This window comes from Aythya ferina (genome assembly GCF_964211825.1).
Source record: "Aythya ferina genome assembly, chromosome: 2".
Taxonomy (NCBI): Eukaryota; Metazoa; Chordata; class Aves; order Anseriformes; family Anatidae; genus Aythya; species Aythya ferina.
This window is the reverse complement of record NC_140297.1, coordinates 135637020-135659278: the sequence shown is the minus strand read 5'-3', so window position 1 is coordinate 135659278 and position 22259 is coordinate 135637020. Positions and strand designations below refer to the sequence as shown.

General features: G+C 37.8%; 1 protein-coding gene across 3 annotated transcripts in view; it reads left to right on the top strand.

Moving 5' to 3' along the window:
• Positions 1-22259, top strand: part of RUNX1T1 (RUNX1 partner transcriptional co-repressor 1) — a 114742-nt gene that overhangs the window by 46144 nt on the left and 46339 nt on the right. For all 3 annotated transcript variants that reach the window (XM_084507628.1, XM_084507627.1, XM_084507629.1), the window contains 3 exons: positions 16133-16270; positions 20117-20358; positions 21508-21597. In XM_084507628.1, the coding sequence (XP_084363754.1) occupies positions 16133-16270; positions 20117-20358; positions 21508-21597 (470 nt within the window). The remainder of the gene's footprint in view (positions 1-16132; positions 16271-20116; positions 20359-21507; positions 21598-22259) is intronic.

The following is a 22259-nucleotide window of genomic DNA, read 5'->3' as shown; positions in this document are numbered from 1 at the left end:
TGCTGTTGAACAGACAGGAAAAAATTAGGTGACACCAGAATTTTTTATATATATACATATTTTATATACCAGAGTTTTATATTTGTGTGCATATACTTTCATACAGAATACTAGATTACGTTTCAGTCCGATAAAACCTGCTTGGGACTGAATTCATTAATAACATAAAGTAGTGCTAAAATACTACACTTTTTTTTAGAATCATATGTATAAATCCAAGCAATCTTTGAATAAAAAGTGTCAAAGTACATAATTCTCTAGTATAAAATAAACAAAAAAAAATCCTGTAAAGTAATTTGCCTGTGTGCCATTTACTCAGTTTAATACATTGATTTAAAATGAAGCCTTGGCCCCTACCCTATCAATAGCTGTTGAATTGCGTATGTCTTCTCTGAAAAGGTTTAAGGCTTGGTGAAAGAAGGAGTTCAGTTCAGAGATCTTTAATCCAGTTTCTCTCTTTTATTGAGTTGCACAGCAAATATCACCCACTGCCCCTGCCCCCAAGTTCTTCTTTCACCAGTAATACTGATGGGGAAATATATGCTGCGCTGCTTATACATAATTTAAAACAATCGTGCTAGCTTTAAACCCAACATCTTTCTTCATCTACCATTTATCTCATGATGTTATCTTCTATACTCAGTCCCCTTCAGTAAGCACAGCCTGACGCGTCTTGTGGCCTTTACCTTGCGCGATAAAAAAGATGGAAAAGATGCTCGGCACCACCTGGTGAAGATGAGGCAACCCGGGAGAGTGGTGCTGTAGGAGCAGGTGACTGATGCTGAGAAATGTGCCAGTCTGGGGACACAGCTGAAGGATTGTAGTGGGGAAGGGGGAGGGGACAGGGAGAAAAAAAGAGCAGGAACATTAATACATCTTCCTGAGGTTTGATGGGACATATACTGCCTACTGTTCCATCTGGTGCTTATGATAGCATGGCATATTAGCATGCTGCAAGTTCATAATGTATTCAGGGCGAGAAAACACCACTTGCATACCAATTGAGGCGTCCTCTTTCTCAGAGCTGCCTTTGAATTTCAATGATGTTTATGCCTTCTAAGCCATGACTGAGCTGAGCATTTCCGCTCCTGGAGGAAAAGCAGCAGTAAGGGACTCTTGCTTGTGTGGGCTTTCTTTCTCCTCTCTTTATATATATATATATATATATATATATATATATATATATATTCTCTCTCTCTCTTTATTTATTTATTTTCTTTATTTATTTATTTTTAATTAGTTTCTTCCTGCTGTCTCCTCCCAATTTGTATTATAGTGGAAGTTAAAAGACAGGTTGAGGTTTTGGACTAGCTAATGACTTAGCTTCTGTTAATATTAAATTAACTTTTGCTTTATGATTCGAGTCTATTGTCTTTTTGCTCATCTCAAAAGGCTTAAATGTACTTTTTTATGACATTTTGATGAAATTAATCTAAAAGCAGTGTCATGAAGCATTTAAAATATAGCACATTGCAATTCTGCTTTATATTCAGATTTTCTCTGTTGGTAAATTAAAGACCAAACAATACTTAAAATTCTGCATTTCATGGTGAATTATTTGGGCCCTGCCTCTTCAAAGATTTGATTTTAATTTGATATGTGCTACCATAATAGAATAAGTATCTGAAGCTGAGCAGGCATGTAAGTCTTTGTTGTACTGAGGTCTTTTTATTGATTCCTTGCAGGAAATGTGTAGATATGTTCATTTTATTTCTCCCTACCCTGTCCTCTTTGAAACTGCAAGGATTGACACTTGACTGGAGACAATCTAAAAATGCACCGTAGAAACTCTTGACTGCACATTTTGTTTCTGAACTTGTCAAAGATTGTGATCCTTTTATGGCTCAGTGCTGTGAAATGCTCTGCAGTCCTCCTTCCAGTAGGTTTTGGAAGTGTGAAGTTTACATACAGGGAAGGATATTTGATGTAGGATTTTCAAGCTTCTGGAGTAATACAGGGTACTAGTCCCATTTGCCTCTGTTTTGTGCTACTAAACCACAAATTTGTGAAGTTCTACCTGGAAAAAGAAGACTACGCAGAATAGGAAGGCAGTATCTCTGGTCCAGATCTGCTTAATGAGTGCGGGTGGTGTCTGGTCCCCTACCTGCACAGCTGGGCTCTTGCTCCTTCCCAGAACCGACTGTGGTTTGAGGCTTTAGCTTAATCTTTGAAGTGTACAACTGTCATGCTAATATAACTGCAGTAAAAATGGACTAGTTAGTACTTTGAATACCTTCACTTTAATTTATTATCAATTCACTTGATTACAAGAATAGAAAACATCTTCCAATAGTTCTGATCATTTCTTTCAAATATATCCACCCATGGCTTTTATAAATATATATTTTCAGGCAGCCATTTAGCCACTCTTGCATAGATAAGAAATGAAAAATGCATAAGTCATCTTGACAAAGAATAAATTGACTTCTTTCGGTTCACTATCTCAATATCTGTTGTCAGATGGCTTAAGAACATTCCTTGTTTATTGATAGTGCATTTAGGCCTAAATATTAATGTCTTGGCTTAAACGCTAATTATTTTTTTTCTTAATACGTTCAGAAAGGCTAATGTTACTGAATAGGAATGTGGAGGAGGTAGTGTGGGTAATTCAAGCAAGTTTAGTCAGCACTTACAAGATTCTTGAAATGTTTCTTGATGTCCTACAGAACTGTTAACATCTGCACGGCTTGTGAGAAGAGCCACATTTATTACAGCTGTACGCTAGCTAGAATGCAAAAGAAAGGGGGGGATCTGAGTTAGGAATGAAGCAGCTGGCTTTCAGCACAGAGATTTATCATTTTACTCTCATTACAGACCATCAGTAAACTCTACTTGGACTCTTACTTCAGCTGCTGTGACATGGCAGATTGAAGGCTTGGGAGTAGCTATCAGTAGATATAGTACAACAACATACACAGGGTTTAAAAAGAAGCAAAACTTTTAGATAAATAATCACAAGTGAAGTTTGGTGTTACTAGGAGGTGTTCCAGTATGACATAACATGATGCAGAGCATGTGTTTAAAGTCTACATTTGAGTAGACAGGAAAAAAAAGGGGGGTGGGGGATGAGGGGAGGAGGAGGATAGTTTTTTTTTTTTTAACAATAAGAAAAAGAAACCGGAGATCCCTGATGTAATATGTAATAATATTTTGGTGTGTTTGTTGAACTTGCTTTTTTCTGTCTTTTTGTGCTAGAAGAGAAAATGGGAAAAGAATAATAAATATCAGAATCCCATCTTCTGTTTCACTTAGAAATGCATATTTCAAGAATCATTGTTTTTTGTGTCCAAGTTTGGTCCTTTCCCTCACCCTCCATTTTCTTCTCAGCCACTGAGACAGATTTAAGCCCAGACTATGCCGATATCGTAGCTATTTGTTAGTTGTCACAATCTTCATTCATTTCAATTAAGATCAAAGATTTTTGTAGCTTTGTTTTCTCATTTATCTATTTGATGTGAATGAAAGCTGGTATTTCTTTTGTTCCCAATGGTTTATATAGCTTGGTGTGCTTGCTCTTACCTTTGTTCTCTTCACATTTTAAATGAACCTATTCTGATCTTGCTCTGTTAACTCCTTTATAACATGTCCAAGCCTTTCACAATATGAGTGCCAGGGTCTTTTCCTGTATCTCATACTGTTTCTCAACAACTTCAGCAACTGAGGCAGCCGCACATATATATTCCTGTTCCATATTGCTCTCCTTATATAGTAGTTTTGAATAATTTTCTAATATTTTCTAATACAATTGTGTGTTCAGTTATAGTGAAAACAGGAACAGTTACCCATTAATAAACAGACTTTGGGCCCAACAGGGACCTTTGTGAAGAAGAGCATCCTTTTGCGAGAACTGTTGATGTATTTTTGTCTACTCACACTTTCTGTTGTTCATACTGTGATCTATAGCAGATGTCCATTGTGATAAACTTCTCTGCTTTTTATTCCTTCTAGAAGGAATAAAAATTAGATACCTTAGACTTTTCACTGGTACACTCATCATCATTTAATTATAGCATATAGCACTGTAAGAGCACTAACATACAATTACTGCCTGCTCTTCTTTCCATTCTGCTGATGCCACAGCACAGGCAAAGCAAATTTTTTTTAACATTTCAGTTATGAAAATCACCACATCTGATCCAGCAGTGTTCACCACCTCATACCTTCTGTAGCAATGTTCTTGGTTTCTCAAAGTTTATTTCCACTTAGTCCTGTGGAAACACATTTTATCTTAATTTTGGGCAGACTTGGCATTGAACAGAATTATGTGCAAAACAGTGTAGCTCTGTAAGTCAGAGCTCATAATCACCTCTGGAAATGACCTGTTAAGTTTCTAATAGGTCATTTGTATGCACAGTTACTGAAGCTACTTGCTCTGTTGCAATAATTATGAAAAAGATAATGGATAGGAACTCATTTGGGGACAAGTATTTGTGTTAACTGTTCAGCATTTCTTCCAGGTATTCTGATTTTCTCTCTCTTTCTCTCTCTCTTTCTCTTCCTTTCCCCCTTTTCATAATTCTGGAATTTTCCTTGGATAGTTGTTGTAGTTCAGTGATTTTTTATTGCTTCATACATATCCAAAGAAGTTCAAAGCTTTTCAGAAAACTACTGAAGTGTTTTACATTTTTTATTCAAAGTGGAAACCATAAAGAAGTGTGTCCTCACAGGAGATCCCAGTGAAGTCAGTATCTTTCTATGCATTTGAATTGGCTCTGCCATTGGGATTTAGCTTTCTTACTGATATTTGGTGCCAGAAGGATGTTTTATACAAATGTGTGAACTGCCCTAGTAGGGCTTTTTAAAATTGTTATTTCTGCCCTGTTTCCAATTTTGTTTCTTAGATTTGCTATAGATCTGAAGAAAATCTCAGTGTTTGTTCAGTTCTGTGTGTTTTGCTTCAAGAAAGAAATGGTGTTAAGTTTTGGTGGAGTATTTTCAAATCCATGTGTTGTCACGTGGCTGTAGTTCTGTGAGTACAACCTGGGTATTTGGACATAGTCCGTGCTATATTGTAGGCATCCAGCTGTCTGATGTGCCACTGGCTGAATTTCACTTTTTGAATATTTCCTATGGAAAGCTATCTTCAAAACAGGACTAAATGTATGTGTAGGGATGTATATGTATATAAATGAAGGGGGGAAAGAGGCATCTGGCTCCTTAGCTGGAGTAGCTATATGACAATAGGAGGCACTGAAACTATTCTTCTGTTGCAACCAGTACTGCCAAGGGTTATACTTTAAAATTTGCTTTTAATTCAGTTACTCTTTTGGAAAAATAAAATAAAATGTTTATAGACAAAATTTGGAGAGAAATGCTTAACATTAAGTTTGGTACAGTGGAAATGGAATAGTATATACTGATGTATACATACAAAGTATCATAACCTTCCCTTCACGTATTGTGTGGTTGAGGTTAACTTTCAAATGATAGTGGAAAGAGCTTTTCTTAAAGTATCTTCCTTTTATTTTATGAGTACCATACCATTTATTTTTAATTTTCAGCACCGAATCAGTGAGCCCATGGCACAATATCGGCTCCCTCTGGTGGTCAGCAGTCACCTGGAACAATTTCTAGTGACTGTTAGCCAGAGCCTGCTTCCAGCCAATGTTTTACATGACACCTACATGGCCTCTGTGAATGCAAAAGATGAATCCTGAGACTGTTCCCCCCATGTAAGCAGACTGCTGTGCTGCCCTCTCAACCACCCCTTCCTTGACTACATAATTTTTTTCTCTGTTGACTATTCTTTACTTTCTCATAAATATGGCTCCTCTTCTGGTTAATCTGCTTCTCAGTGAAGCAAGATACATAAATCCAAGTAGACCCAAGGGGGCCGTTGTCAGGATTGAAGGCCAAATGTACGGTGAAGACGTGTCTGTTTCCATAGCACAGAGAGAGTTAAATCTGCTTTTCATAAGGATAGCATGTACAAGAAAACTTACCACATTACCAAGGGTTAAGTGCATTCACATTGAACATTCAGAGTTCAAAAGCATCAGACTTCTTTACTTTGTCAATATTTCTCTTGCACTTGTAGCATTGAGTGGTTTCTCTCTGGTGTCTGACTTTCTGCCCTGCTGTTTCCCCACTGTTTAACAGTTCCTTCAGTGTAATTGAGGATTATTTCTTTCATTTTTTTTTTTTCTAAAGCAGAGTTTAAAAAGAAATATCATGGTAAGTATTTTTATATACAGAATTCAGTAAAACTTGATTAAATATGTGTATAAATGTAGACACATATAAGTACATCTATAGAAGTAAACCATAGAAGTCACACCAGTCTGAGAAGGTCAATGTTAGAGTGCTGGGTTGGAATCATGGGTTTGGCAGGCTTGATGAAAATGTGGACAGGTTCTATAAATGTAGAAACCTTAGTTTCTATGTGTTTGTAGAATAAAGCAAATACATTTCATATGAATCTGCTGGGCATGAAGTGAAAAGTATTTTTTACAATTGTCAAACAATACTATGATATCTGAAATTGTTTTAATATTTTGCTTGTCTTTTCTGTGTTTTCTGGAATCATTGTTGATTTTTTTAATTCATGCTTTAGCTGAATGTTTTTATTATTTTTTTATTTTTTGCTGTCATTTAAAATTCAAAAACAAGACTAAGATTACTGTGATGGTTTAAGATCTAGAAAAATTGCATATAATTGTGTGTCCTCTGTGAAGCCATCTCTATTGGTTTAACTGCAGCTGCTTTCTGTATCTAAAGTTAAGATATTCTTCACTCTTTTAAGGATCGGGGACTAAAAGGCTAACCCAGCACCACTGTTCCTGGGGGAGCTAACCTGATCTCTGTGACAATGGACATTTGTGTGAATTCACTGGCTGGAGAAGGAGGGTTAGGCTGGTTTTATGTTGGTGTGATGAACATAAGTTTCCTCCTTTCCCCTTCTGCTTTACATGCTTATATTATTACTTCCTATTAACATTTAAGTATGCATGTGATATATTAGGCCAGACAATTGATTTGAAATATACTTTTGCTAACGGTAACCTTTGTTTTGGTTGTTAGCTGATTTGTCAAAAAGTATTATCACCTCGTTAGTATATCAGATGGAAAGTCTCAATTTCATGTGAAGTTGATGAGAATCTCTTTCTTCCCTCCCATCACCCCCCCCCCCCCCAGTGCAGCTTTCAGGTGTGATCCAGTGCCCCAAATAAAACACAGTTGTTGTGACATGCAGCATCCAGGAGGAACTGGCTTGTAACTAATAATGAGTATTTTCTCACACTCTGTCTAGACAGTCAGTCATGTAAACACAAGATGTCTTTAACAGCATCACGTGATGATGTGAAATGATAGTCTTCCAGAGCATGTATTTTCACAAATGCCGAAGTACTGATTAAGGTAATAAATTGCACTATGTAGAGATTGTCAATGTATAATACTGAGAGTCTTTTCTCCTATATTTCCACTTCTCCATCACAGGTAGAAGTAGTGAGAGAGTAACAGTGGCAGTACCCAGTGGTTTGGGGGGGAAATCTGTTTCAGCATATAATTTTTACTGATGGATTCATACCTGTCTTGGCTTGCTGAATAGAAAACAAGAAGTTAGTGTGCCTGGAGGCAGAATTAAGCTAGATGAGGAGCAGTGACTCCCATGCACACCAACCACACCGTAGAGCACTTTGAATATCTCTGTTTCTCAAGAGGCGAAGTCCTAGATCTCTATGGAAATATTTGAACCATCTGTTTTAGCAGCTTTAGGAGTTATTAAATTAGAGGCTCTAACTCTTCCTTCTTTTCAGTGGTTACATATGGAGTCTCATTTCCTAATTTAGCTATTGATGTTAGATGGCAGAAATTAGGCATCCTTCCTACAACTGCAGTGGTATTTGCTGTTGAGAAGGAGTTCATACTTTGGCCACCTGATCTGTCTTATGGATAAGGTCTCATTCTCCAGGCCTACACACGTGGCATAATAGAGCAAACTTCAATGTGTGAAATATCACAGGGAAGAATTAAGTTCCCAGATAGGAAAAACTGTGCAGTCTGACAAAATGGGAATTTCAGAGCTTGATTTACCAGGTGAGGGGTCTGTCCTGGAGCGGCCAACATTTATTGATACTCAACAGGATCTTGACTTTTGTACAGCATATTCCTCACGAGCAAAGAAAGATGTATATCCATTACCTTCTCAGTAGTCCCTATGTCATTTAGATGCTTAACCATGGCAAATGTCACCTCTTATGCTCATAGGAATGATATATGGGCATAAAAGACTTCTGGCATGTTTTATAAAAATAAGTGAAGTTTTTTAATAGTACAGCTGCAAAAACTTTTTTGCTGGCAGAATAAGTTAACACCTAATGTTGTCCTGAATCCAAATAAGTTATTTTAGATAACTTTATCTACTCTGAAATTGTATTAGAGACTTCAGTTCTAGTTAAATATAATGGAATCCTGGTATCAGCACTCTCCTAGGAGTTTCTAAAATGAGCACAGCTATGCCTTAACACTCTGGTGTTTTTTACTACTGCATAAGTGCATTAAAATGGCAGAAAGGAGGGCTTGCTGTTGAGGAGTTCTCATCTCCACGCCTGTAGGAGAGGCCAGGGAGTGGATTTGGCCAGTGGTTGTTCTGACTGTTCTTTCTGACTATTATTTTTGTTCTTCATTTTGCTTGCCAGGAGGTGGTGTACACCTCTTCTTCATTTCATTTGGATCTCAACATTCAGTGGTCTGGTTTTGAAATTGTTTTTGTTAACTAAAAGAAAATTTCTCGAAACAACAGTTCCTAGTTTGGTAGCTTGTCAACAGAATAAAGCAGAACAGATCCAGAAAACAGGAGTTACAAATATAGTATTTTGATAATGATTATGGAAATCCTAATTAATTGCATTAATTATACATACCTATATTTATAAGCATTTTTATGACTTTTGGTGTGGTATTTAAAATAAATCTTCATTGTTTTTGTCTTAAGTACAGGCTGAGGGATAGCAGGCCCTCAGCTATGACAAGGAGGCTTTCTGTGGTGTACTGGAAATATAGGGCTGCTGCCACACTTTGGCCTTTATTTTGCTTGTCTGTTCTTACTAAAGTATTTCATAAATTGTTATGGTGGTAGTTGATCTACATTTAGAATGTATTCTTCTTCCCTACATTGCTTTTTATGTTCAAGCAATTTTATATGGTAAAGCCAGGGAAGGCAGAAGGGTAAAAGAGGTGTTTAAAAAAAGTGCAATTCTGATATGATTCAGTTTTTAATTCTTAAATAACTAAAAGTGAATTTATGTTAGTTTTGAAACTGTCAAAACATGTCAGATTGTTGACTGAAAGGAAAACCAAATACTTTTTTTTCTTAAATGAGATTATATGGTAAGCCAAGTTTGTTTCTTTCAGGAGAAAATAATATGTCCAAGCAAAGCCAAGCCATAATATTTTTGTCTCAACTCTGACATTGAACTCATGCAATTATCTGACCTCAGTTGCTAAGCCATGACTCTGGAACACGTTTTTTTTGGATGGCAACCCACCCTAGAGATCTGAAACTAACAAGAGTGCTTCTGCTTTTTTGGGTTGGTTGTCATGACAGTAAGGCCAGTCAAGTTACCATTACAGATGAAGAACAGGATGCAAAGCATAGTCCATCATTCACCTAGTTTTCGTGATCTATAAACTCTTGCTGCTTGAACTATGGCACGGGATCACAAAAAAAAAAAATAATTCCTTTCAGGTTTTGACAGAGTGGAGATTGCATTATTCTCATTGCTTTTTTTTTTTTTTTTAAGCACATCTGAAGAAAGCTCTGATAACTTAGCCTGAGATAACTTTAGTGAACTCCCAGGATGCAGAATTTCTCCTCAATTCTGCATGTTAAATGAGAAGAAATGGATAAACTGCATAAGCTTTAATTTATTTTCAATAATAACTGGTGATATGAAAAGTTCAACTATCTGAGTGGAGAATAACTAAGATAAGACTGTAGCAAAAGTTGTGAGACTGCTCTTGCAAAAGGGTCATCATATGAGTTTCGTACCAGTAGTGTAAAAGCAGCAGTGAAACGTTATGTCTTCTTGAAGTCTTGCCTGTGGACTTCGCTTCCATCATTCACCTCATTCACATCAACGTTCCTTAGGGGTAAAGCTTGTAGGCGTGATGTTTTGTGACAGAAGATGGAGTCTGACTGTCTGAGCTGCTTACTGATGCTGCTGTTTTGGGAATTGTGCAGGGAGGAAAAGCTCTCCACCAGAAAAATCAGGAGATGTTTTGTTTCTAGGCAGATTCCATGAATGCATGTGATGCTGATAGGAAGTTTCATCCATATTATACCTGTTTGAGGGCAGCTGTATGCACAAGAACATCCTTTGTGTTAAGGTTTTTGTTTATTCATTACAGAAAAGTCAGAAAGCCTAAGTGACGAATGGAGTAAAGGCTGATCCAGTTTCAAACAAGTCTGAAGTGTGCTTGACTTGTTGCGATGTTGTCCAAGTGTTGTGTTTTATGGCTGCATTGTAGGACTTCCAGGTTTTCCCAAGTGCATGGGCTGTAGGTAGGCTATACCATATATATTTGTCTAATACCATGCTTATAGCAAACAAGACCTTTTCAGCCAAGGCCAATACATTTCAATATAATTCTCAGTAAACACGACCTGATGCATTATTCCCCAATCCTCATTTCATTGTCCTGCTGTAGGCAGTGGCAGGACTGTGAGGTGCGAGGCCACGAACATTGCCTTCTCGTGCTGGGCACACTGTGTGCCTCAGTTACTGACTTCAAGTGAAAATCTAGAGGAGGGAAGGTTCTTTGATGACCATAGAGTGATAACATTATGGATGGAAGAGCTATGTAACTGTTCATCTTTGATGGACTGATGGGTCTGTCAGGTTCATTGCTACTTGGACTCACAGTCTTTAGTTATTGGCTTGCAAATTCCATGCTGTCACTCTCAAAATGATCAGAATTAGTCCAATGTCATCTAGGTAACCATCCTCAGTCTTTAATGCCACAGATTTATGTCTCAATTTACATAATTTGAGTGACAGGGGCAGGTTCTAATCCTGTGTCATATGCAGGGTTTGTACCTTCTGTGAATTTAAAGGAAAAAAGGCAGTGGGCTCTTCTAATTTGGCATTTTTTTATTTTTATTTTTAATGTGTTGGCACAGAAGTAGTAAGTACTGTACAATCAATATAGAGCTTCTTTTAAGAATCTTTCATGCCTGAATATACATCTGGAACTATTTGCACTAACTAAAAGTAAAATAAATGCCACAGCATATTATACCATACTTTTTTTCATTTAAAAAAGGAAATTGAAAACACACCACTCCTAGAAATGCTTGACATTGAATTGGCTATTGAAATGGTATCAGTAAAGTATTTATATATTCCATATTTTGTTCCATACATCAGCTTTCCTTGATGCGTTAGACTTGGAAGCATGCCACGCGAGCTGAAATGTTGCCATATATGAAAGACCGCCTTGTTTTAAAAATTGACTAAATCATTTAGGATACAGGAAGTAAAGGAAATCAGTTTGAATACATGCACATCTCTTTTTGCCCTGCTTTTGCACATTTTACTTTGTCTCTCCCACGTTTGCCTTCAGAAATTGGCTGGGCTTATGGTAAATATCGGTGCTCACCTAACAGCTAAATAATAGCGATAAAAATAACTCCTGCCATAAAACCTGAATGAATGACAAGAACAGCACAGTTTCATGAACCAAGAAATCCGCAAAAGAAATATCATAATTTAAAGTTGGTTTTACAACATTATTTAATTTTAAACGAAGCAAAATACTTCTGTGGTAAAATCACAGTTCTTCACTCTTTGCTGTAAAAGAGATTCAAGAATGTATATTTCAAAATCTGTTTTGTTTTTTTTTTTTTTTTTTTTTTCCCTCAATATAATCCAAAGCAAATGCAATTGATCTCTGCATACTTGAAACATATTTTCTGAATTTATTCTAAGTCTCTCACTGCACCAGAGGGTTGTGTATGTGGATTAGGACTAGCCCATTATTTCACCATCTATCTCCATCCTGAATTGATTGCAGAGAATAGTGAAGAATGAAATGCAGATGTCTCCTTTTCCCTTTGGTTTGGAGTACCTTTGGTTTCAGCCCCATTTGATCAGAACTGTGCTAAGGAGTCCAGCTCTGTCACTGCTTAGAGGGTTTCTATGGAAGAAGTCTTTGCATCTGAAACAAGTTATTCCCTCTATATATGCAGCCTGTGCTCTGAAAGGGGTGATATGAGATTCTGCATGTAAGAAACTTTCTGTCATGTCCCCTTTCTGTCATGTCCCTGCTAATTCAGGATTATTTGAAATGCCAGATTCCAAGAGCACCAACAACCAAAAAAAAAAAGTAAAAAAAGAAAAGCAACAAACCCCCCCCAAACCAGCAAACTTTAGAAATGGCAAAAGCAGCTTTGCAAATGGGGAGTTCACTTTGTCACAAAAGCATAAACATGTTTGGAATTCAAGAAATTAAGTCATTTTAAGAGATGGTTCTCTTTCAAATTTGTCCACATTTCAAGCAAAGTTCAAGGTATACATGTATACTCCTATTTTTCAACAATTAGAGTATATATGTATATATATATATTTTTTTTTTAATTAAAATTGTAATGATTTGTAATGAAACTGGGGTTCTAGGCTATGTATCAGACATTACCAGCTTCACAAGTTCAGGTCGTAGGGGCTGGGAATGCTTTGTCAGCCACAGTTCTGCTTTAAGCTCTGTCACCACTCCAAATGAAGCTGGTAAGGCCTCCAAACTGGGTGGTGGAGTAGAAGAGCAGCAATGTACACATCCTCCTGGTCCCATAGTGCCCTGAGAAGCTCAGAACTCTAAAGAAGGGAGATATAAATTAGAGGTTAGGAGGAAATCCTTCACTCGGAGGGTGGTGAGGTACTGGCACAGACTGCCCAGAGAAACTGTGGATGCCCCATACCTGGAAGTATTCAAGGGTGCACTGGAGGAGGCCCTGGGCAGCCTGGTCTGGTGGGAGGTGTCCCTGCCCACGGCAGGGGGCTGGAACTGGGTGGGCTTTAAGGTCCCTTCCAACCAAACCCTTCTGTGATTCTATGACTCTGCTGTGAAGGTAGGTAGCAGATAAATACCAGCATAAAGGCTCCTGCAGGAGCTCTGCTAGTGAAGAGGGCGGAAGGGTAGGAAGTGAAAGACTCCAATGGAGCAAGCTGTTTTCCTGGGCTGTGCCTTAGAGTGGTGACTTCAGAGCACGTGGAAGAGCTTTGCATTTTGTATTGTAGTTCTTCAAAAGACCTCCCCCTCTCCCTCTGCACCATAAAGATAAGCTGGTACCTTGATTGGAAGTGTTTGGAGGTGTACTTGGAAGCAGCCTTGTATCTCCTTATAGAAGGTGCTGCTACAGACAACCAGAGATAAATCTGTCTACCATTGTATAGTAGCAGTGTGTGTGTTAGGGCTTTGCAAAGGGGGGCTAATCAAAAGTCAGTGGCCTGTAGAGTTTGTTCCCCTCCTCCAACCACAGAAAGGTAATTAGGAACAATCAAGCCTAATGTCAACAGATTTATATGTAAAATACAGGGGTCTGTGGCTAATTTCAGTGATCTGCTGGTCGGGTGGCAGACACTGTTCAAGGGAATAAAAACCAGTCAGAGAGCAGCTGAACGACAATCTGCAAGTAGAGGGATGAGCCCACACACTATTTCCCACTACAGCATTCCATTTAAGTAACCAAATATTGCCAGCTTGTCGGAAAAGCCTTCCCCCTCCAGTCTGAGTAGACCTGAGCTCTGGTGTGCAGCGAAGTTGGGGAGCAGGAGAGTCGCGGTTGGTTGCGATACCAGGCTCACTTTTAGGTATCAACAGCTGAATTGGAGGATGCAGCCTGTGCCTGCTCAGTGTGAGCAGCAGACTGCGAGCGGAGTTCGATTTCTCTCACTCTTTCTTCCACCCACCTCCATCTCCTCCCTGCCTGTGTCTGTGCTCCCACATGCTTCAAATCTGTGTACCTGGACTGCCTTCCTTAACAGTTCAGCGTGAGTGTTAGCAGAATGAAAACCAGATGGACCAGCAGTTCCCACTGTTATCTCCCCACCAGCTCTGGCAAGCCTCCCTTTCTCTCTCCTTTCTTGGCATGGCAGAAATATTTTCCTTTATTTAGGAGGGCTCGGGCTCACTGCTGTGCCTCTTTCCCTCTGTTGCAACATGAGCTGAAAGCTATTTATTCCCTTGTTGCTGAGGTTGGTTGAGGTGAGTGCGAGATGAATTCAGCTATTAAGGAAGCAATTAACATTTCAAGACTAGTTTTCATAGTTCTTTATATTAAATGAATGGCTTGTTGAAGATATAGATTTAACTGCTTGAGTATAGCGATATGGAAAGGAAATTTTGTATAGAGTGTTTTTTAAAACTTTTGTTTTCCAGCATGTAATAATTTACTGTTGCTTGATTTGTGAATCAAACCTCACCTGCCTGTGTAGAAGCCTTAATATTTAAGCCAGCATTTTGGATACTGTTCCCTATACTACTGAGGTTTACTAACCTTAGATCAAAACTGCAGGTCCTTTACTACTGTATCTGTATTCCCCTCATAGTATTTTTGGGGTGTTTAATTGTTCGTCATTCCCAAAAGTGTGTAGCACTTCACACGCTGCATGTCTGTATCATACTTCCTTGGTTTCAAGCAACTGAAGATTGGTATCTATCATGTGTTGTTAACTTTTACTTCTTTTTTCCTTCTCGTTCTCCTGATAACTAAATGCTCTAATAATTAAGTGCTTTGAGGCTCTTCAAAACACAACGTTCGTTCATAAAACATGTGCACAGCATTTCATTTCTCTTGGTGTCTTGCAGGGAAAACTTTAGATATATGTTTTTTATTTATTTATTTATTTATTTTTGTGAAGTTTGTATAATGTTAGAACAAAGAATACCTTCCCAAAGTTGAGTGACAGAGTTACTGTCAGAGAACATTACTGACTTCACTATTGTCTTGAATTGAAATCACAGATTAATCTACTAACTCACTAGCAGTGACATTTATTTGTTTTGCAAGATGGTTTAATGGAGCTCATGAAGACTTGTATAGGACAGTGCATAAAACAAATAATCCTGACCCTGGAAGAAGGGATGTCAGACTTTAACTCATGCCTATTAAAAGCTAAACTTCACCTTTACTCAAGATGGCTCACTAAACTGCTGGTGTGAGCAAGGAAGTCTTAATTTTGCTTTCAGTTGATAAATGTCATTTTGCCCATTCATGATAAATGAAACATAACAGTTTAAATGCTTTTCACTATTAATATTTAATTATTTATTTACATCAATGTTAACATAGAGGTGTCCAGAAAAATGTTTGGATAAAGAAACTCTTTATGTAGCTTCTGTATCAAGTATCTGGCATCTTTAGATCTTTACTTGCAAGACAACTATTAGGTTTTTGCATTTGTTGTTGTTATTTTTAGTATATTACAAGTTTTGAACATTAAAGTTCATACTGTGTAGAGGTGCAAACTTAGAAATTTTTTTTTTTTTTTTTTTTTTTAAATCAATATGAATGTGTGGAGATTGACTTACCATTTTGACATGTGTTTATTTTTCTTGTGAATGTGAGAATATCCAAGGGCAGGGTGGTAAAGTCACCCAGGAGGTGTGCAGTATTTAACATAAGTATCTCTCCTTATCTACAAAGATGAGCGATGGAGAGGGTGTCAGGTGTTATATAGAAGATACATGACAAGAGCTGGCTTTGACCAGTATCCTTCCCAATATCTTACCTGTACTAAAGAGCTTCAGGTTTAAGTTCTGCAAGAGTTGTCGTAAGGGGATTTATTACCTTTCTGTCTCTTTGTCTATTTTTTTTTCCTCCTGGCTAACGTTGAAGGGAGGTGGCATTATTGCAGCTCCAGGAGAGCTTGGGAGGTAGCATCTGCACATGCTGGAAATAAAAACAAAAGATAATGCAGCACTACTACAAATGAGGTCTTACCATCTGTGTTACACCTTCTTAAGTAAGGTTCAGATGATGTAATTCTGAAAGAGCACACTGGAGTAGATAATCAGGTGTAATCTTTTGCGGCAGATGCTGCAATGGCTCACTTCCTGCGTTAGCTTTTAAACTTTTTTTTGGAGCGGATGTGCTTGGGGAAATAAAATAGTGTGTTCATGTGGTGTGTTACAGATCGCACTGAGAAGCATTCCACAATGCCAGACTCACCTGTGGATGTGAAGACACAATCCAGGCTGACGCCTCCAACAATGCCACCTCCTCCCACTACCCAAGGAGCTCCAAGAACCAGTTCATTCACGCCCACAACGTGTAATTAAACTTACTTTCTTCCTTTTCTTCCATATTCTTTCTTTCTGTATGTAAACAACCCAAGTTTTGAAGGGAAACTTGTATGACAGAGCTGCAGCAGCATTTGATTATACTGCAATATGTAACTAAGCACAACTAAGATCACAACAGATTAATGTATCCTTGATTTATTAAGACATTCAGCTCAGAGTTGTGGTAATTTTGTTGATAGCTTGGCTGCAGTGTCAAAGAACAGTGAGAACTAATTTTCTATGTCATTTATGCTTAGAACAGTCATGTGAGAAGTAAGGGAAACTTCCTTCTTGTCTTGTATGTATGCCATTCTTTTGTTTTGTTTAAAGGATTCTGTTCACTTTTGAATATAAACTTTGGTAGTTATTGTTTAGGGCTTTGTGGTTTGTTTATATATTTAAAGTGGGGTTTATTCATAAAGAAAATACTTCATCCCACTAGCGATTGAATGAAGAATTTGGATTTAAGTGCTACAAAATTTCTAATTAGTATGGATTAAAAAAAAAAAAAAAAAGGTCCTTTTTATTGTTTTGTCTTGAGATTTCTAGCCTGTGACCACTTCTCTAAATCACTCACGGCTGGATCTCTGTCTCAGTTTGCTGATGTAAATACACAGGAAACTCTACCAGTCTTGGTGGAATTATTCTGCATTCATATCAGTGTAACTGAGATTTAAATCTGGCATGTTGTCTGGACTATTCTTTTCACAGTCACAAAATGATCCACATTTCTCTTACCAAGATTTAGCTGCAAATTTTTTGGTCTCTTTTATATGCCTTGTAATAGTATAAACATGAGAATGTGTTTACATTTCACATTTTAAATAAAACAGTTTTAGAACAGTAGAATACATATGCTTAAACAGAATGAAGGCAGCATCTTCTATTTCTCTTGCCTACATTTTTTAGCCCCTTGCTGCCTGTTAAATGCCTGTTAAATGCCTTACTTAAAATTCACCTCTATGCAGGAGGCCAGCTGGAAGCCTTTGTACCACTTATCCCAGTGAACCCTGTCCTGAGGATTTACATTGAACTTAAACAGTGAGGAGCATTTGTGCCAGCTCTTTGCATAAACTCAGATTTAACCCAGTGACCCTGATCCTGCAAGATCTGCTTGTTTTGCTTAACTCCAGCACCTGAATCATCCTAGGAACTGCTCGGCTCTAAAGTTAAACTGTTTTTAGGTTTTTGCAGGATGGGGCTCTTGCAGATTAGGCTTTTCTGTCTAATGTACTTAGCATGGTTCAGGATGATCTTGGGCGATGATAAAAGGAATAGACAATGTTCTTCTTTAGTCTTTTCTACAGTTCTCAGTGTACTCATTAGATTTCTGCATATTATTGGAAGGCGTGTGAACCATAGCTGCTCATTTTTCTCTCTCTCTTTTTTTCCCCCACTATTTAAATGAAGACTAAAAGTCTAATTTTAAAGTTAAAAAGATTAAAAGATCTAATTTTAAATGCCTTTTACCCTGTCAGCTTTTGGAGTTTGGCCTTAGCAGTTCCAGTTTGTATATAGTAAACAGTCACTTCTGTTTGAATGTCTGTTACACTTATTACTACTACAGTGAGAATGCCTGTAGGCTAAGAAGAGCAAACTTGTTTTCTGGTCAAGAGTATGCTTGTTGTTTGCTTTGTTTTAGACTATTAAAAACTCTTAAGATATATTAGTTTGTTGAAATTGTAAATGCTAAATTCTATTTTATTAATAACATGGTTATGTTTCATAACAACATAGATGTGTTTGACAGTTGGCAAATTCAGACATTGTAAAGAAAGAGATAAAATCATTAGTAGGGGATGGGCTATTGCAAATAAAAATTGTTTTAGAGAAATTGCATTTGAGGAATATTTCTTTATCTGTTTTGTTGAGGGAGAAATTTTGCCTGCCTTTGTCCTCTTCATCTGTCCTAGGGAATGAACTTGGCTGTTCTCAGCTTTCTTGATCATAGCCCCATCACCCTCTGCCTAGAACAGCCCAGGAACAGTGACAGAGTAGCTGGGTTTTGTCAGGCTAGAGCAGGACATACTCTTCCCACTCCTCATTTACTAAGCTCATGGTATGATAACTTCTGTCTATGCAAGTTCCTTGCAATCACTATGTATTTGTTTACTCAGGTATCTCACTCTACTGCAGTGCATGGAGAGCATGGCTTGTTGCTTAACTTACAGAGACCAGCTTTTTTCTATTTCTGCATTTTCTGTTTCTTGTTTTCCCTAGCCCATGCAACTAGAGTAGGCAACCAACATCTATGATAAAAAACAGCAGAAACCAGGTAGCCATTCAGATGGCCATTTTCTCTACTACCTCCAGAAATGCACTGCAGTCACGAGGACAAAAACTCCTTTAAATGAGGGTTGTGATGATAATTTAAATCTTATAATAGGTGTCCACCCTCAAAAAGAAGTTGCTATCTAAAAATGACTGTTGGAGGAAATTACAAATAAAAAAGGGATGTTTAGTCATTAACAAACACGGAAAGCTCAAGTTGCTAGTTTGTCGTGCTTTTAAATAGGAAGCAGCGGAAGCTATTAGCACTACACATTTTTAACTGTAGGTACTTCCTGATTTTTGATGTTTTTTGAGATACAGTGATCTAAATTCAGGTCTTAGTGTTTTGGAGGAGAGCAGCAAATTGCACGAATGAGTGGTAAAACAAAAAGGTGGGTTGAGTGGCTCCCTGAACAGAAACCAGCAAATTTGCACAGGGCAATGGCCAGCTGAGAGAAGCTGCTGCTGGGTACAGTTCTGCACTGCGTGCCTACGCTTAGAAGTGCACTGGTGGCTTCTCATTTGTAGGTAGCCATCCTTTTTCTTGCCACTCACTGTCAGTTTGGCTAGTCAGACTCAAGCAATTTCAACAGAGTGTTTGACTGTTACTGTTTCAAGTAACCTGGGTGGAAAAAGATGTCCTTGGTTTGATTCTGTGCTCTCTTCTGGAGTGTGAATAAGAATTGAACTAAAATAGCTGCCAAAAACTCTGTTGTTGTCTTCAGTATGTCTGCATGAATCTTGTTGCCATAAATTTCGAACTCTTAGTGCTTCAGATAGTTATTCTCACAGCAACCTTACAACAGGAGGGAAATGCCTTCCTATCCTTTTTAGAGATAGAATTGGCAAATGAAAAGCTGAGTGATTTCCTTCTGGTCTCTGAGAAGTCTTCTCCTGAAGCCCAGCTTTGTGCTCTAGCTTCAAGGCTTCAGGCCACAGCAAGCGTGGCACCATTTGTACCTGCACAAACAACTTAGTGTGCTCCATATGTTAGCAGCTAAGAAATCTGTATCGGAAAAAATAACCTTCTCATTGGGTGGTGTAAGGTTAAAACGTGAAAGTCCTGTTTTATAAACACAGCTGTCAGTTGTGTGTACAAAACACGAGTAAAAATATTCAGAGATAAACTGAGGCTTCGTGAAATATGTCTGCACATTTTTTCTACCCCAAAGAGCAATTTTTTTTGTTGTTGTTCTCAATCATATATGCACTTGTGCTCTTTTCTGTGTATTTTTTTTTCCCTTCCTCTATTTCTTTCTTTTTAAGATCCTCTGACAAAAGGCTGATAATCAAATAATGCTTTTCAGGTCCAGGAACACTCTGGGGGGCTGTGTGACAGGCAGCTACTGTTACTTCCAGTCCATACACTGTTCAGTAGCAGATACTGTAATATAGATATAAACTGCAATGTCATTCTGTCAAAAAGCTAATTGTCTTTGATTGTGCAACTTAATTAATTTTAAGGTCAAGCACAGAAAATATAAGCTGATGGATTTTCCCCCGTCCTCTTTCTCCCCCTCTGCCTCCCTCTCTCTATTTTATCTTCTGTCTCTTTCTCTTTCAGTAACCAATGGCACTAGCCATTCACCAACAGCATTAAATGGAGCTCCATCTCCTCCTAATGGCTTTAGCAATGGGCCATCCTCTTCCTCTTCCTCTTCTCTGGCTAACCAGCAGTTACCACCAGCTTGTGGAGCTAGGCAGCTCAGCAAACTGAAGAGATTTCTTACAACCTTACAGCAGTTTGGCAATGACATTTCACCAGAGATTGGGGAGAGAGTGCGTACCCTTGTGCTAGGACTTGTGGTAAGCAAAAAACAATGATATAATAACTGTTATCTTTTTCTCTTCCTTTCCGTCCTTTATGCTTGACATGTTTATTATGCGCAAGAGTGGGTCACATATGCATATACCATACTTGTATATACCAAGAGCCAGCTCTTGCCCCCAGAGCTAGCATAAATGTCTTGACTATTTGGCTACAAGTGGCAGCTTTTCTCAACTGGGTACAGACTAGAACGGTATAATATTATGCCATAATGATGTAAAAGGGTTTTTGCTCTATACTGGCAGCACCCCTGATATAGACACAGCTTGAATTATATAATACAGTTAAATCTGTTTTGGCTTGCCTAATTTAGTTCACTGGGGAAAAGAGAGTGCCCCTATATATATAGCAGCAGAATACTGGTTAAAAGAAAGAGTTGAATACACGCTTGGACTGTGGTTACGCAGTGGAAAACCTTTTCTCAGTATTCATTGAATCCAGTGATGAGGGACCTGACAGTGTATTGATACTTAAGTCACATTATTTATAAGATTATCTTTATGTGATTATATGTCTGAATGGTAATTTCAGGTTTTTCTTATCTACAACCGTCAGGTTGGGCTGCTGTTTTATTGGCAAACTGTTGGGAATCTGGCCCAGAATTCTTTTTATTCCCATTAAAGTCCTTTTGCTGCCAGACATTGTTGTCTCCCATGTATCTCCTTCAGTAATAATTACATATACCAGGAAAATACTGTTGCAGTGCTCTAATTTACATCTGTTCTGAGCAGCTGCAGTTGCCATTGCCTTCATTTGGAGCAAAGACTGGCAGCACTGTTTAGTACTAGGGCTCAGGTGGTCTCCACTTATATCTTCACAAAACACTACCTGAAAGCAGTGAGACACGTTCACTTCAGTCTGCGTTAAAAGGGTGGATAATGTAGGCAGTAGAACTTCAGCAAGAACTTAAACTACTCTAAGCAACAGGCGCTGAATGTCTGAGATACTGGTGGTTTCCTCTGAATATTTTAATAAGGTAATAATTTAATAATGTGGCATGTTTTTCTTTATCCTCTTATCAGTATCAAGAACAAGTTATTAAGCAATTTCAGAGTGTTTTGGTTACTGTTTCTCTTGCTAAGTGTTTTCATTATTTTGTCACCAAGAAAGATTTTTTTTCTCAACAGAATTCTACTTTGACAATTGAAGAATTTCATTCCAAACTGCAAGAAGCTACTAACTTCCCACTGCGACCTTTTGTCATCCCATTTTTAAAGGTATTGCACAGTTCAGTGATCTGGAAAGTATTTCAAACCATATTGTTGCTAGGTCACAGATGTGTGTTACAGTTTTTCTTTTTAAGAGAGTCAGGAAAATGAATAACTTTTAAAGGCTTCTTTCCATAGCTTAGTGGACAGAACTGCATTTGAGTATGTAGTTTGGCTATTCACAGGAGCTGTCATTTTCCTAATTGTATAATCACTGTTGTTTGTTTTATGTTTTTAGTTTCTAGATATCAGAAGCTTTTACCAACTAAGTCTTGAGACTTTTGATTATAAACATAATAATTTCTTGTGATTGCTAAAAGCTACTTTTTTTTTTCTTTTCAAATTTACATTATGTAAAGAAAAGAGATGTCAAAAATTCCTACAACCAGCCCTTTTTTAATGTGCTGCTCATCATTCATACACAGTAAGATTGTGACACTGCCGTACAAGTAAAATACTAATCTTTTTCTTCTGGTTCCATTCACCAGTACAAACATGATATCGTAAAAAGAACTTATGCTTATGTGTCTATTATTAGAAATTAAAGATAAAATCTCTTTCAAAAGCCAATTAACAAAATGCAGCACGTTAATGTGAGTAATAGGAACCAGAGAAGCAGAATCTTCTTTGAAGTCAGGAATTTATTCTGGTGCTCACCTGTCAGTAACTAC